This window comes from Curcuma longa, chromosome 3 (genome assembly GCF_044706935.1).
Source record: "Curcuma longa cultivar G26 ecotype Majalengka, Jawa Barat chromosome 3, ITB_CL_G26_1.1, whole genome shotgun sequence".
NCBI classification, from domain to species: Eukaryota; Viridiplantae; Streptophyta; class Magnoliopsida; order Zingiberales; family Zingiberaceae; genus Curcuma; species Curcuma longa.
Genome location: NC_133863.1, coordinates 14,945,651 through 14,962,870, shown reverse-complemented (window position 1 = coordinate 14,962,870; position 17,220 = coordinate 14,945,651). Strand labels below are relative to the sequence as shown.

Genomic DNA, 17,220 nt, shown 5'->3' with positions numbered 1-17,220 from the left:
ACCTCATTCGGCCTCGACCTCACTCGGTCGCTTACCCTATTCGGCCTCGACCTCACTCGGTCGCTTACCCTATTCGGCCTCGACCTCATTCGGCCGACCTCGACCTCGTTCGGCCGCTCATCTTACTCGGCCTTGACCTCATTCGGCCGCTTACTGCCTCACTTGGCCTCTACATCGGTCTCAGCCGACCGCTCTGTCACTGATGGGTTAAGATTTTATTGTATTTTATGGATTTAATTTGGATTTCTACATGAAAATAAAATGCTAAATGATATGAATTGATTGCAATTATGAAATATTGTATATTTTGGCAATTAATTCTAATTTCTGTGATTTTACGATAAATTTTGAGTTAATTAAGTTTGGTTGTTTGTAGGGTCCAAATTGAACCATGATCGAGCTAATTGGGACCGAGTCAAGTCAAATTCTTTTGAACCGAACTTCATGATCAAGATTTGAGTTGATTGGGATCGAACCGGAATCGAATTGGGATCGAATTGGAGCTAAACCGGCTTAAATTGGGTTGAACTAGGGTTGAATCAAGTTGAATTTGGAGCAGACCCGTTAAGCAGAGGAGCAGACCCGTTAAGAACAGTAGCCCGTTTTAAAGAGGAATGAACAGTGTTTTGACGCGGTTACTGTAGCAGCACTGTAGCATCTTCGTTTTCGCCAGTTTTCTTCTTCGTTTTCTTAGCTTTAGTGTAGGATTTTCGGGTTTCTTCCTTTCAAAGCCAATCTCCAGCTTCCAGAGATCAACTACAAACTGAGTTTGGGATTAATCGTATGCGGGATTGCACGGTGAGGGTTTCATCAGAGCATTTTCCTCCGCCGCGAATTTCAGATGGTTTCTCTTCAATCCAACCTAATCGGAGCATTCGAGTCATTTGGAGGCGTTCCTCGTTGGTTATTGAAGGTTCCTGAGCTTTAAATCACCAGCGATTTGAAGGATCCCAGCTGAATCATCAAATCTAGATCCAGTTCTGTTCGGAGTTTCATCAGGGCGTTCCCTGTTGCTGATCAGATCCGAGCTAGATCAAATCAAGCTGAGTTTTGAAGCTGTGTTTCTGGATTCTTGATGATTGTTATCAGATCTTGTGTGACGACAAGATTGGAGTTGATTTTGGAAGGGAAGATCCGAGATTATGCTATTTCTGTTCTGTTTTTCAGATTCTTGTTTCTGTAATGAAATTTTCATTCATGTTCTGAGCAAAATTGTGCACTGATTCTTGAATTCGATTTACTTGGTTAATGTTCTTGATAATGTTTGAATTCTGATCTTTTAAATGTTTTCTTAATTTCACTTTTGCAGCCTTCTTTGAATCTGATTTCAATTGTCTGAAGTTTCAATTCACTGTTCACCGTATCAGTATTTTGATCTGATTAACTAGTAGTTCATTCGATGGCTTAAGGGTTAGTTTCATGTGTTAGTTAATTGCATATGATAGTTAGATTACATCTTTATCTTGCAAGCTAGATTGGCTCTTTAGAATGCAATTCCTTGATTTAGTATATTGTTTCCTTTAGTTATTCCATTGCATTTTATATTTTAGTTCTGATTTCAATAACTTGTTAGTATTTTGAGTTTTGCATTTTAGATTCATAAACGTTAGTTGAATTTTGATTCCTTACAAGCAGAGAGAGTTGAATGTTAGATTCATTTTAGATTTCAATGCTAATTAATCTAGGTTGATACTGTTAGTTCATTTGAGTTGCATTCCTAAGTGTGCTTCATACCTAGTTTCAATGGTTTCAATTCTAGTTTAGCAAATTGCATTTTTTTTGTTGTTGATGTTCATTTACTGATTTGAACTTACATTTTATTTTAAATCATCAAAACACCAAAACCCCCATTTTATATAAAAACCCAAAAATAGAACGACAACGTAGCTTGATTCATACAAATTCTCTGCTAGTCCTTGGAAAATACGACTCGTGGCCCCTATATTACATTTTCTTGTGAGTTTAAGGGTTTTCGATTATAAATTCTAATTTGAGGCTCATTCGTGACATCAATTGTGGGCTTACCAAATTTTGGCGCCGTTGCCGGGGAAACTAGTAGAGATTGTTTGAATTGAGCTATTTTCATTTTTCTTTATTTGCTTTGATCATTATTGGTTTGCAACATGTATGGAAATTCATTTTATCAGCAACCATCTTTTCAACAATTTGAACAACCACATTTTTATTTGCAGGAACCTTATCAAGGTTTTCAACAAGTGGATCAATCATTTCAAGCTCAAAACCAGAATTTTCAAAGTGGGCAATTTCAACAAGGGTTTCAACAGCCTTTTCATCAAGTTCAACAGCAAAACAATCAATTCCAACACCAAAATCAAAATTTTCAGCAAACATATCAACCTCAACAAAATTTTCAGCAGCCTACTTATTTTATTCAAATCAAGAGAATTATGGGAGTTCTAGTGAGTTGATTCAAGAACAAAGGCTTGAGGAGATGATGCAACAAATGTTATTGCAACAACAATCTCAACAAAGAGCTGCTACAACCCTGAAAAATCTTGAGAGGCAACTTGAACAACTTGTAAGTAGCATGAATCAAATGCAAGCTCAAAGTTCAGAAATTAATTGTGAACCAAGTCCAGGAAACACAGAAGTGCAAGTTGATTTCAGTTTGAATGATGGAGAGGATGCATTGGTAATTGAGGAAGCTGATTTGGAGCCTAGTTCTGATTCATTTGCAGTTGAGGATGATCACATGAGTGTAGGGGATTTTACTGAAACCCCAGGGACCACCATTTTTGAGTGATATATCAGAGAGATTCAGAAAATAGATATGTTAGTGTAGGGGATTGCACTGAGCCCCAGGGATCACCCATATCTATTGAGCAGTCACAGTTGGAGTTGAAATTTTATCAGATGATTTGAAAAATGGTTGTTTGGAAGAAAATCAGAGTTCACAAATTATTATTGCCCAGAATTCAGAGTCAGAGCAAGAAGAAAAATCATTTCAAGTTCTAAGGCAACAAAAGGAAGTTATAAGGTGGACAATGGTTGATATGATTGGTGTGGAGCCTACCATTTGGGTATATAGAATTTACTTTGAGGAAAATGTGAAATCATTCAGAAAACCACTAAGGAGGCTCAAATTATTAATTTGTGGTCATGTGAAGAAAGATGAATTGGAGCCTACCAGAATGAAGAAGGCATGGATTTATGAAATTATTCTGTATAAGGTGAGGCATAAATGGATCAAAGGAGTATTTCCACCGGCTCAAGGAATCATTTTAAAGAATTAAAGGAGCTAGAGGTGGATGTTTGGATTTCATGATGATATCTACCCGACCTAGAGGGGAGTTTTCTATCTTACACCTTCTTTTCATTGTTTATACCGTCTTTTATTTTTCTTTTTCATTTTCAGTTTTATATCAGTAATAACATGCCATTTTCATGAGCATTTTTGTTTGAAATAAAGTCTTGAATTTCATTTCATGCATGGTTGGGTGTGAGGAATAAATGTATCCCCCTAGAGAGTCTTTATATCATTTTAGAGATCTTTGAAAGTGAGTTAAATTTGATTGATTATTTTTGGAATTAAGTTCATGGATGAATGCTCTTGAACACTTGAATGACCCTTAGTAATGGATTCTAGAGTGATGAAATTAAGGTAGTGTACATTTTCTACCTAGTGAGGTTTATACCCTATTTGTGTGATGCACTTTTGTGATTGATTACTCTAGAACTTGCTTGTGTTCTTTCAAGGCTAAATTTTCTATGATGGGTCCACATTTATGAAGGCTAATAATTTTGTTTCATCAACCACACATTTTCCTTTAAATCACTCTATACCTATACTTCACATCATTTTCCTTTAAATCTTTTTCATCCTAATTTCGATACACCTTTTCTTTTATCTTGGATGTGGATATTTTTGAATGCTATTAATGTTTCTTGCTTGAGATGGTTAAGGATTTAAGTGTGGGGGAAGGATGTTTGGTTGCACTCTATCGGTTAAAGGAGTTGTACAGTTGGTTAATTGAAATAATCTTCATTTGTAATCTTGCTGTGAGTAACCAACCAAGTTAAGAATGGATGTAAGTTTTGAATTTGTTTCAAAGAGTGAGGAAAGTATCAATAGCTTGGTTGAGTTGGTAAATTTCGGTGGATCTTATGCATTTCAAGTAGTCAGTGAGTATCAAGTTGAGAGTTTTATCAAGTTTGTTGATGGCATCAAGTAAAGGAGAGGAAATAGCAAGGAGCAAGGTATTAAGTAATTCTGATTTGGCAGGACTGTTCAGTGCTATTTCTGAGAGTGTGAGACTGTATAGACCTGTTGTGACTTGAATTTTCTGATGCTTTATTGTTGTGATTCTATAAGCTGTAAAATGGAAGGCAATTGTTGTGTGATTAAGTAGGATTTGAGCTGAAAATCCGGCTGCAGATAAACAGAAGTTGCATAAAATTCTTGAGCTAATGTTGAGTTGAAAGGAGTTTCATTACTGATTAAAGTAATGGAAGGAAAGGTCTTGATCTGTAAAACAGATTTAAGGAGAGTTTTTGAATTCTGAAAAATTCAGATGCTGATTTCTGATAAATACTGGAGTTTGATAAATGCTGGATTTTGCGCAAGATGTTGCTGTTTTGTCTGTTTATTTCAGTTTCTGAGTATTGATGCTGAAAGCTGAATCTGGAGCTGGAAATCTGGTATTGCTGGAATTTGGATATTGCAGAAACTGGTATTGTTTGGTTCTGTCTGAGAAAGAATAAATAGTATAAGATGGCTGTTTTGGCACAAATGGTTTGGCTGAAATCTGTTCGGATAGTATCAGCTTGTGAAAGAATCTGTAAACTGGATATTAATTAAATGAAATTCTTGTTCTCTAGCCAATAATCTCAGAATCTGAATATGCTCCAGCTGGATTTCTGAAACTTTGAAGTGGCAGTTCTTTTCATGTGCCAATTTTAAACGATTTGCAGGATTTGTGTGAGCTGATGAAGTTTTGAATTGCTTTGTTTGAAATTCTTTCAATAATCATTTGTAAATACAGATACAGGAAAAGAATTGGAATTGAAGATGTAGATTTCTGTTTTGCCTGTTTATATCGGTTTCTGAAATTATAGCAGATGCTGGAAATCTGATAATAACTGAAGTTGGCAAAAAGGAAGCTGGAATTTGTAGGAAGCTGGAAATTGCAGAATGCTGGGATTTGACAATTGCTGTAAATTTGGTACAGAGGAGCTGAATCATGCTGGATTCTGGAATATGATGGTTGTCTGAAATGAACAACAGTTGCTGGATTCTGGAATATGATGGTTGTTGATGAATGCAAGTAAGAAAAAGAAGAAACAGCAGTAAGATCAAAATGAATAAATTCAGAAAAACAGTTTACTGCTAATGTTGATTGCAGCAGATGGATTTCTTGAGAACATTCTATAATATATTTGTTGCTGATGTTGTGCAGATTTAAAGTAGAGATTAGTAGACATGTAATGCAACTCAATAGCTTTATAAATGGCTGCTGTAATTTGGTGCGGTGGAAGGAAGGAATTATGATCAGATCAGAAATATGTAAGAAATCAGATTGAAAATCAGGAAAACAGGAAGTTTCAAAAATTTGTCTTGTAAAGTTCTAAATCTGGAAAGCTGATTAATTCTGGTGCAAATTACTTCTTTTTCAAGCATTCTCTAGACAATAAACTGAGAATTTAATTTAGATTGTGAAAGGAAACAGCAAGGAGAACTAAAGAAAAGATTCCAGGAAAAAAAAAAAAACAGAAAAGAAGTGCTAGAGAATCACACAGATTTCAAGCTCCAGAAAGAAGCTTATCAGTAGATAAATGCAAACCTGATGTTTACACTTGTCGAATCATCAATAGCTTTATCATTTGTTGTTGTAATTTGTTGCAATGGTTAAAATGGGAAGCTGTTTACTCTGGATGTTTTGTAGATTTGGCACAAAAGGGGTTGAATGATAATCAGATTCTGAAATTATGCAGATTCTGATTTCTGGAATCTGGAAAATGCTGAATTCTGGTATTGTTTTGGTTTGTCTGAGACAGACAAATGTTTAAGTGTGGGGGAGTTAAGAGCAAAAGAAAAAGAAAAGAAGCAGAAGGAAGAAATCCAGAAAAACAGAAAATACAGAATCTGTTGAATTTTTACAGCTGCTGTTTTGAGAATTTTTCTAGCTACTGATTTGCATTCAAATTGAAAGGAAAATTGCATGATGATGAGCATTAGTAATTAATCTACAAACTGGAAAAAAATGGAAGGAAAAACAGAATAGAACAGTAGGAAAAAAAAAATTCCAGAAAAACAGAAAATGCAGAATTTCAGTATTTTCCAGTTGCTGTTTTGAAATTGTTTGAGCACTGATTTGAGCTCGGATTGCAGAGAAATTGCAGTATGATAAACATTAGTAATCAATCTTCATTATGGAAAAAGAATGGATTAAAAACAGTGAGAAAATTTAGAGAACAAAGAATGTATCACTTTGGTTTTGAATAGTTTTTGGATTTCGCTGTGTCATCGATACTTTGCAATTATGGTTTACTGTGAAATGGATTTTGCTTGCTAATGATTGGTTGCTATTTCTTATCTCTTTTGAGACTTAATTGTGAAGGAATTGAGCTTGTTTGCAAAGGGAAACAAAAGATAGCAAAATTGGTGAAGTTTTGAAGAAAATGAGGAAAGGAGGAGGAGATTGTATCAAGAAGAAGAATTGGAAAGGTTTAGACCAAATTTGTTTCATGACATATATATAATAATTGTCCTATATATAAATAAAAATCCCAAAACTGCTGCTGGAGGAGATGGCAGGCAACTGGAATTGGAACTGCAAAAGCTGAATTCAAGTCCGGGACCGAAACCTCAGCACGGGTCGAGATTTTAAACCTTGATCAAAGATACACCAAAATGCCAATTAGATCAGAACTAAATATCAAAACAAATATGTTACAATCTTAGAGTAGAAAAAAACATACTTGTTCTGCAAGCTTGTAATTATGTGTTTGCATGTATTCCATTCCAATATAGAGGGTTGGCAAGTGACACCTGCATTAAATTCTAGGTAAGAATATGACCATCAATAGGAAATCGCATGTAAAAATCAAATCTGCACCACAAATAGTAGTACTTAATCTAACTTGTTATGAGTACATAATCCAAGACTCAGTCAGAATCAACCAACATATATAAGGTAATTAGGAAAATTTCAGTTAACACTATTCAAATCAAATGATATTGAGCATGGTTCCCATCCCTTCTGAAGAAAAATGGGATATTTTTGCCAAGTGTGCTCAATTTTATTTGTCAATTCTGTCAAAAGCTCAACATTAGCTAGAGGAATGGAGCACAGATCAGATTTTTTTCAAACCCGTACAAAAGAGAATTTGATTTGGCTAGACATGTGCAGTTGATTAACAAGGATAGATTTTTTAGAGTGCATTCTTAAACAAGCAAACATGATTTCCTAGGATATATTATAAACATTAGGGTCAGGTTGGAGAATGTTTAATAACTTATGAAAATTGCACTCCTTTGTCTAACTGATTGGCATTTGCAATTTAATATTTTTGGAAATATTGATACTCAAGATGGGAATCACAAATGTATTTGTTGTACTGGAATCAAATTTAAAGCCAATAACTACTACAAGGAATTATCAATGCAGAGCCATTGGTTTGGGGTAAAACCTCCTAATAGTACTGTAGAATTAACAAGTAGCTAAGGCTCTTTCTAAGATTAATGGCCCATTACATGTTTCACACGAAAATTTAAAAAATTAAAAAAAATCTGATGCTAGCATGGATTTGTTAGAATGACCACACTAAAGCAATAGCTAGTTTACCCGGGAAACAAACGAGCTCCTGTGCGGAATGCAGCCATTGCTTGTTCACCCTCACTTTGAGCAGCATAAGCATTACCAATACCTATCCAAGCAGGTGGAAATGTCCCATCCAAGGTGGTAGCCTTGCTGCCGAGAATCACGAGATTGATTTTTTACATTGATTTAGATGGATGTAAAGATCAATTAATAATACAACTTAAACCTATTCAGATGAGGAAAATGAGGTAAAAATACAAATATAATGAAATTATGAACAAATATTAGTGTGAACTTTTGGCATAAAATGGAAAACAATCAAAGTAAAAACTAGAGAATCTAATAATTAGAGCTTCATTCAAAGGAGTTTGTGCAACTAATACTATGATCGAATAGTTCGTTGAGGATATCTTTGAGTATCTTGTAATTTTATTAAGAAAATTAAGTTATGTTGAACATCTAAGAAAGAGATGCTTTGAGCCTTCCACAGGATTTTAGATAGAAGTATAATGACAAGCACGTAACTACTCCAAAATCTAACACATTTGCTGAAACAGATGAATATTGAATTGAACATGTAGAGTTAGAATTAATGTATTAGATATAAGATTAGACATGGCTTAGAATAGTTTATACCTAATATTTTATTGGACAACTAAATAAACTGAAGCATAAATACTATCTAGGTTCAGCTTGTTACATATACTATAAAAAAATTCACAAGAAAGGATAAAAGTGATTGAAACACAATGACGACGAAAGCCAAGATACAAGAGTAGTGCAGCAGCATGACAATGCAAGACCCTAGATTGATCTTTAAAGGAATCTTGTTTGTCAATAAAGACCTTTAAAAGGTGAATCTGATGATGGCCTTCAAAAGACTTGATATCCAACAAAGTGAAGTAGATGATGATCTTCGATGGACTTTGATATGATCTTCTTAACTCCCCCTCAAGCTAGAGACACAGCAGCATTCTGAAGTTTCTGAGGATGGATGACAACTATCAAAGAGTTGAAAAGAGAAATAGATAGATTATGGTTCCAAGTTCCAACATCCATTCTTGAACAAGGAGTTAATATTGAGTGAGAGACTTTGTAAAGGCTGATATTACTCCAAGAGAGATGTCAAGGAGAGACTAAATTCTAACATCTATTCAAGGATAGAAGGGAATTGAAAATATTATGTGTGTGTGTGTGTGTGTGTGGCAATGAAAAAAAGTGTTGGTGATAAAGAGAGATTAAGGTTCCAATAATTCACTTAGAGAGAGAAGAATGTCAATAGGTTCTGGTCATTTTCCACCCAGAAAGGAAATAGATGGTGAAAATTGCAAACAATAACTAATCTCATCTTATTTCGCCCACACAAACAAGTGAAAGAAAGGCAGGATATCTAAATTCTAACAATACATAAAACCAAGTGAAGGATGAAGAAGAAACTTAGAGACCTTTTGTGCTATTTTCTCTTTATTTTCTATGTTTAAAAAAATCTGCCCACACCTTTTATCTGCAACCTCTCTTTATATGCATCTTCCCCTTCTCTTTTTGTTTGTCAAGCTTTCTTTTTCTTAAGAAAAAAATGATTCTCCTTTTCTTTGTTGTTCCAGCCTCCTCTTTTATAGGAAATCTACTCTCTTTTTTAAAAAAATGAAAAGATCTTTTAAATAAATAAATAAATGATTGCTTGAATTGATTGGTACCTATGGCTATAAGAACACTATTGAATATTAGGACAAAAATTTACAAAATGCCAAGTCCATGAAGTGCTAGGACCAGGTCTTGAATTGATGGTGGTTGTACTGCTCTTGAACAAGGACAGATCGAGTGCTGTACCCGCAGAGGCCAATGGATCCTGCAGTTCTCCTTTATGCAACAGATTTATTCAGAATCTAGGCAGTGAAGAGGATTCTGCTGGTGATTGGAGGCAGAAGATCTGGAAGGAAGAGGGTCATTAATCCAACTTATGCATGGGCAGATATATACTGTAATGCTGATTCTATGATCAAATCGGGTAGAAATTGTTGGTGTACTGCATATTTACTGGATGGTGCAGATTTACAGAAACATACTATTACGGCAAAGCATAGGGAGGGGAGAAAAAATCAGGAACTCAATGGTGGTGGATGGTAGAACCATCCTTCATGTAGGCAACTTCTACAAGGAAAACTTGTAAAAAAGGTCTGCAGAGACGAGGCAAGATGTTGTGAATTGCAGTGAACAATAGCAGAAGGAAAGGAAATTAGCAGTTTGAGCCATAAAGGAAGAGCATGCCTTCATATTAATTTCAGCCTCCCCTTAAGGGGATTGCAAAAGAAAACCTAAACCAAGAACAAATCACTTAGGATAGCCAGCTGAACAGGATGAAATATTGTATTATACATGAATAAAATTACATCATTACAACTTATATATCTATATCCCTTACCCAAAACCATTCTATCTAAAACTTAAGCATAAGACTAGTATGTCTTAAACCAAGTTATCCTAATATTTTTGTCCAACAATGTCAATAGCAAGAGAAAGGATCACCATGTTCCGAGCAAAGGTGATCTCAATAAAGAACTTAGGCTAATATAACACAAAACTATGAAGGAAAACAAGATCTGAGAGTTGTAGCAATTACCAAAAGTATCTCCTTGACTGGTCATATTTCTTGATACAATAGTAGTAACATCCAACAGCAAACCAGGACAGAGCTCTAGAAAGATGTTAAAACAGATAATGAGCATAATACCCAATAACTGTGATTACAGTTTAAAAAAACACTAAGCATTTAGCAGTTTAATAATCCATAATTGAGTTTAATAATCCATAATTGATTTCAAGGGAAAAAAGATAACTTGCAAAAATAGTCATAAGACAATGCAAAGAAACAACAAAAAGAAAATTAAAAAAAAAAACAAATGAATATAAACAAATAAGAAGCAAAGAGAAATGATGAAAATTGTTCACAATCAAGAAACAAACAACAGAGATTCATCAGCAGTAAATTAAGAAGAAAATACACTTCAGATAGATTCTTGCAAACCTATAATTTTCCTTTGAATACAGTGTATCTACAGAAACCAAAAGTTCAGTTTTAGAAGTTTTAACTTCATAAAAGATGAAATCGTTATATCAAGAAGTCAATCAAAATTTAATATCATAAAAAACAAGTATTGTTTATGAACTACTTTTCAGATTCCAACCATAACTTTGGGAAAACACTTAACCAAAACAATCTATAAATTCCAAACCAACTTTTACAAATGCAGTCTGTGTCTGTGTTTTGTTTTACATCAAACTCATCTTGATAATGATTGATCGAAAACCTTGAAGCTAACAAAACTTCTTACATCTACTTACTTTTGAGGATAATCCTTCACCAAATTGCAGGACATAAGATAGAGATCATTTGAGCGACCAAGCTCCATTGCAGCCGCTAAATGAACTAATGTACATTTAAAATGGTAAGGATCTCTTTCTAATACCCTGAAAGAAGCATTGACTCAGTACAATAAAAAGTAAATATGTTAAATTTGAAGAGGGTAGAAGCATGACCATAATTCTTACACAGATGTAAGCTCAAAGCATTTTTGATACTCTCCATTGTTGTAATAGTATTCAGCTCTGCGGGAGAGTAAATCAGTGTTGTTTTTTAGTTTTTGGCTAAAAGAAGAATTAGAAGATGCAACACCACAAATCTCTCTTTCAAGCTCTGTGAACTTGGCTTCTACAACATGTTCTTTGTCATGCTATAAAATAGAAAAAAATAAATAAATCAAATTAATAGTTCGCAGAATCAAGAATTTAAAACAGTATTAGCCTGATGCCATTATAAATATAAAGACAAGATATTACCTTCTTTACAAGACATGAGTAGAATGAGGAAAGCCACCTATCATCTTTGCCAAATTGCAAAGAAGCTAATAGATTTGATTCTGATACATGTCAATAAATCAGACTTCATTAATAGATAAGTAAAAAATCAGAAATCTTGACATCAAAGTAATGCTATACTAGTTACATTACAAGAAGTCTTGACAGAAACATCTTGTTCAAGCAATCATATATATATATATATATATATGGAACAACATAATCGCCATAACGCTATACTAGTTACACTTAGTATAGAGGTGCATCTTTTAAAGTCATGGCAATTTTTTTATTTCCAAGTATTCAATTTTTTTTCAAGAAGCTACTATATTACTAGAAATATATACTAGTTGCAATCTTTCTGAAGTTAAATAAGCTAAAAAAAGATGGTTTTTTATTAATAATCATGGAATTTATAACTGCATTATTCAATAACAAGAAGCCATAGACCCCAATTATTTAGTGATGGTCATGTGGATCTTATCCTGTATTGTAGGTTATAAGCTTGCAATATTTAAATTATCATAAAAACTAGGAGATGAACTAACTTTAAGGTTGTCAAATTCACAATTTCACATAAGTGAGACAATCCACAGCAGATACAAATTCTGTTTTTTTCTTCAAGCAATCATATTCTTCATTGTTCAAGAAACAAAATAACTAACAATATAAAATTGTATATAGTCATATCTTTATATAAATCAATGTCTAAATTTCTTCACAAGAATAGTTGTAGGGAATAGATGACTCTGTTAAGAAAAAACTGTAAGTAACTAGATCATTTAACCTTACCCTCCTCACATGTGAGCATGTAATTGTCAACCAGACATTCCAAAGCCTGACACAGGTGACACAATGGCAATATAAGACAAAATAAAGGGAAAAAACTTTCATACTGATAAATCAACTATAATACATTCAATTTACAGTTTACTAATTATACAGCAAAAAGCAAGTCGTCACTATAATTACACTAGAGAATGACTAGTTAGGAAGAATAAATGACAAAGGGAATGTGAAGCATGTATAGATTATTTTGACTTTAAGTCTTCATTCAAGTTGCAAACAGATCTTTCATAAACTAGTTCAATTATTTGTTTTCTAAACACTACATGGGATTCAATCATCAAAAATGTATAGAAATTTCAAACAGTTTCATCTGATTATGATATGGTGGTTCTGATTAAGCTCGTTTCATAAATACTGATATGCAGTCTACACACTACTTAGATGTGGTACATTTAGAAGTTTTGCGACACTCTTTAGGGAATACAGGACAGAGGAACCATGATCCGAGCTTACAAGAATGCCATGCCACATTAGATGTACTATTTTTTGAAATATCAAGAAAGAAAAGGAAGGAAAAACAGTTCATTCTTTAAGCACAAGTACTTTTGTTCGGACTATAATCAACCTAGAAAAGGTATGACATTTCTTCTAGTTTCACTGCAATCAATTAGCATTGCCTCTCACCATGCAAACAGAGGTACACTTTTATTGGCAAACTTTTCCATGCAAATGCATTCAATTTGATAACATAGGTGTTAGCTAGCATGCTTAGCAAAGAAGAGAGGTACACTTAAGTCAGACCACAGTTAATCCAGCTGATGGTTTAAAAGGTGTCCGCATGGTTTTGTTTGCTGTTTTACTACTGAATATCTCATGGTAGTTCCCTTGACCTATGTTTATCATTTACCAATAAAAAATTACACTTTTAACATTGTAAAAAATGATTTTAAAAAAAAAGGACACTGTAAAAACATGGTATTTACAATTAATTCCCTAACACCTTCTCAAGCATACTCAAAGATATTATAAAAAGCCAACTTTTAATAGATCTAGAATCTCAGGACTTCTTACGGACTTGATTAGCAAAACCTCTGACCATTAGAACTAATAAACATAGTTATCAAGAATGGTTGAGATCGATAACAACACAAATTGCTTGAGTTGGATCATCTAATGCAATCTTTCCACGGATATTGGGTATCTCACTGAAACTTTAGAGAATTTTATTTTAAAAAAATAAGATTCAAAGAAATTACCTAGAAATGAATTACATTCAAACACTGTCAATACATGAAAATAATTGAAATCAAGCCAAATTAAGAGCGAAAATAGATGAGATCAATTGAAATTAAGTTGAATAAGGTTGTTTTGGAAAACTCAAAGATTTAGCACAGTTTTTGGCAATTCCCGTTTAAATTTAGTAAATAAGCATGAGAGAGCAAGAGCATCTTCTTCACTCTCTTGAATTTCAACTTACATTTCTTTACCTCATCATCACTCAAAATTATCACGAGATCAATAGTTCAACTTTATCATTACTTGTGAACCACTAGCTAAATTAAGCTCCTATTCTATATATCTCAAATTAAGAGATATTATCATTAATTGAGAGAAATCCAATAAACTTGATATAATTTAGGTCCCAATTAAGTCCTATAATATGAAATATTAAAATAAAATAATTTTATCAAATAAAATAAATATAAGTATTATTCAATTCTATAGTAATAAATATGATTTTAACATATACTATAATACATTTAATTTTATAATTTATTACATACATACTTTGTTCTTTATTGCTTTAATATTAATAGATATAATTTATCATTTATTTTTTATCCTATAAATATGCATGATAGTTCTAAAAAATAATTCACTCAAAAAATAACAATAATATGCTGTGAAAGCATTTGACCTTGAAGGCATGTCACCAAGCTTGAAGAATGGATCCCAAAGCTTGAAACTTTTTTGTAATATGGGTAGAATGTATTGTAATAAAAATATTGTAGATAGGTAAAAGTGCAGTTACCTAAGAAGAATGTACTTTAGAAGCCTTGTCGCACTTAATATTCACTTAGTATCAAATCCTAGAGAACTAAGTATGAAGGAATTACTTATGGTAGGTTACAAAGTTCTAGGTAGATTGATGGTTTGGTCTTAATCAAAGCTAAGCTAATGCTAAGTTGTTATATGACATTGAAAAACTTTAGAGGCCCTGGATACACTTTCTATGAAAGTTGGTCAACTACCAAGATACTTTAGGTAAAGTTGACGAAAATTCAAGGTTGGTCAACCAACATTCTGAATATTTCCTACTTATTCAAAAAAATCTAATTTCCAACGATTACTATTCACCATTGGTCGACAACCATCATTCTTTGGTCAACCAAAGTTCATGTATAATAATCAAAGTGACTATTGTATGACAGTTATCAATTAACCAACATTACATGTTGGTTGACCAACCTTTGATTTTGATAGACCAAAGTTCATATTCATGCATGTAAACTTGAATCTGAATTCTAGCTATTGAAAATAGTCTATAAATGGGTTCTAGAGGAGTGATGCTCAACATATCTTGAAAACACTTTTCTTTCTTTCTTTTTTGTTGAGCAAAGTTCGTTTTAAGAGCTTTCTGTGCATTATAGGCTTCAATTGCACATCAAGCTCTCTTAGTAACTCTTCCTTCGCCTTCATGTTTCATTTTCATTCTCTAGGATGAGATTAAAGGGATTTCTTTGGTGTCTTATTTATTTTCTTTTAAGAAATCATCATTCTCTAAGGTTGATTAGAGGTTGTAGTCATTAACATTAATATAAAGCAAGCTTCCAAATGTCAAGCCGTGACGAAGTTTGTTTCAGTACTATATTGATGTTTTGCTTTATGATGTTAGTGGAGAGGTTGGGGAATGAGGAAAGAGATGAAAAAAAAGAATAAGAAGAGAACAAAAGCTAAAAGTACAACAAAAATAATTTCAATTCATCATGATATGTTTTATCGTATGTCAAGAGGTATTGAATATTCATATAACAATACTTATTGGCATGATTGGCTATGCTGAAGGGTATCAAAGTTCCATTAATTTATCAGAACGATACATTTTGATCATGCCACTTGGTATGGTATGAGATTCCAAACCATGACATAAAGATTGTATTGTATTCAAGTATATTGATCTAGAGGCTGTAATCCTCTAATATGTACATGTATTTGAGAGCATTCATTTAGAGATTGTAACTCTCTAAGATTATTCTTCGTATTTGAAAGAATTGATCTAAAGGTTATAGTCCTCTAAAGTTAATCTAGAGGGAATTTTGTACACAAGTGATGTAGAACTCTAGATTCACTAGACATGTAACGACATCATTACTCAATTGATTTTATAACATGGATTAAAATATCGAGCCGTACCACATGATACGATATTGAAACTGTATCGTTTTGATCTGAGACTGAAACTCCAACATGGATCGAAATTTTAAACCATGTTTTATAGTGAGTTTTTGTTATTGGCACTAGACGCGTCGCTTTAACTAGGTATGATAGACACACTTAAATTTTTAATTGTTTGATTTGAATTTGAGTTTGCGAGATTTTTATGAATCTATTTTCACCTCTTCCTCTAGTGAGTTCACCATCCTACAATTTTGTTGCCTTGAATTGTTCCGCGTGTTAGCTGACAGGCGAAGCAAAATATTTGCTCTTCCCAACTAACACGAAATAAAATTTAAGTACTTAGTCTATGTGGATATTATAATAGCTAGTGATGCCTCTATGAGGCTCACAAGGCAGAGTTTATTTTATTGGCATTTTCAGTTCAAGTACCTAGGTGATTTGAGATACTTTCTTCATAGAGATGTCTTACTTAGGGGTAGACATTTATTTATCACAACAAAAACATCTACTTGGCATGCTGAATGAAATTGGTATGCTGAGGACTAAGCCCGTTAACAACCCTATCGATCCAAATATCAAACTAATGAAAGGACAGGGGAGCTAGACATTAGTTGATCCTAGAAAATTCATGATACTTGTTGGGAAACCAAATTATCTTATAGTTATAAAATCAGATGTATAATTTCTAGTGAGTGTAATTAGTTAGTTTCTTGAAGCTCCATGTCACACTTATCTAAAGGTTGCCCTAAGTTTCTATGATATCTAAAGAATGCTCCAAGAAAACAGTCTACTTTATCAAGATCAAGGCTGCCTTCAAACTGGAGAGTATGTCAATGTTGATTAGGCATATTCTCCCATGGACAAGAGATCTAGATCGAATTATCATGTGCTTTTGGAAGGCATTTAATTTCTTGAAAATCCAAGATGAGTGTTGAAGATAGATTGAGTGTAGAGCATAGTTATAAAGGCACTCGCCTGGCTACACCTAGGCGCAAGGCCCAGCCAAGTGTGCCTCTTGTGCCTGTGCGTCTTATGAGAGGAAGAAGAAATCGGGTTGAGGAAATCAATGAAGATTCAGCTATACAAATCTGAAACATTTGGTAATGATATGATTGAGGAAGATGATGAAGATTTTTATGATTTAGAAATTTGAAGTTTTTTAATTTGAATTATGCGCATAACGTATTTATTTACTAGTGAATTTTATATTTACATTATTGTTTAATATTTTATGGACTATAGTTGTGTTAATGAAATATTTTGGCAAAAATTCCCTATATATGTTTGAATTATAAAATTTTATACCTAGACCGTCTTACTTCGGTAAGGTGTGCATCTCGCATGCACCTCAGGCTCCATAACACTTATGCGTTTTTGGGCGCCTCACACCTTATAA

General features: G+C 33.4%; 1 protein-coding gene across 1 annotated transcript in view; it reads right to left on the bottom strand.

The window, feature by feature from the left end:
* The window catches only part of LOC141824849 (anaphase-promoting complex subunit 6), a 38,735-nt gene that overhangs the window by 8,093 nt on the left and 13,422 nt on the right, over positions 1-17,220 (bottom strand). The window contains exons 5-11 of the mRNA XM_074712181.1: positions 12,429-12,474; positions 11,619-11,698; positions 11,331-11,512; positions 11,124-11,249; positions 10,402-10,476; positions 7,806-7,931; positions 6,940-7,009 (exon numbers count right to left, since the gene is read on the bottom strand). Of these exons, the coding sequence (XP_074568282.1) occupies positions 6,940-7,009; positions 7,806-7,931; positions 10,402-10,476; positions 11,124-11,249; positions 11,331-11,512; positions 11,619-11,698; positions 12,429-12,474 (705 nt within the window). The remainder of the gene's footprint in view (positions 1-6,939; positions 7,010-7,805; positions 7,932-10,401; positions 10,477-11,123; positions 11,250-11,330; positions 11,513-11,618; positions 11,699-12,428; positions 12,475-17,220) is intronic.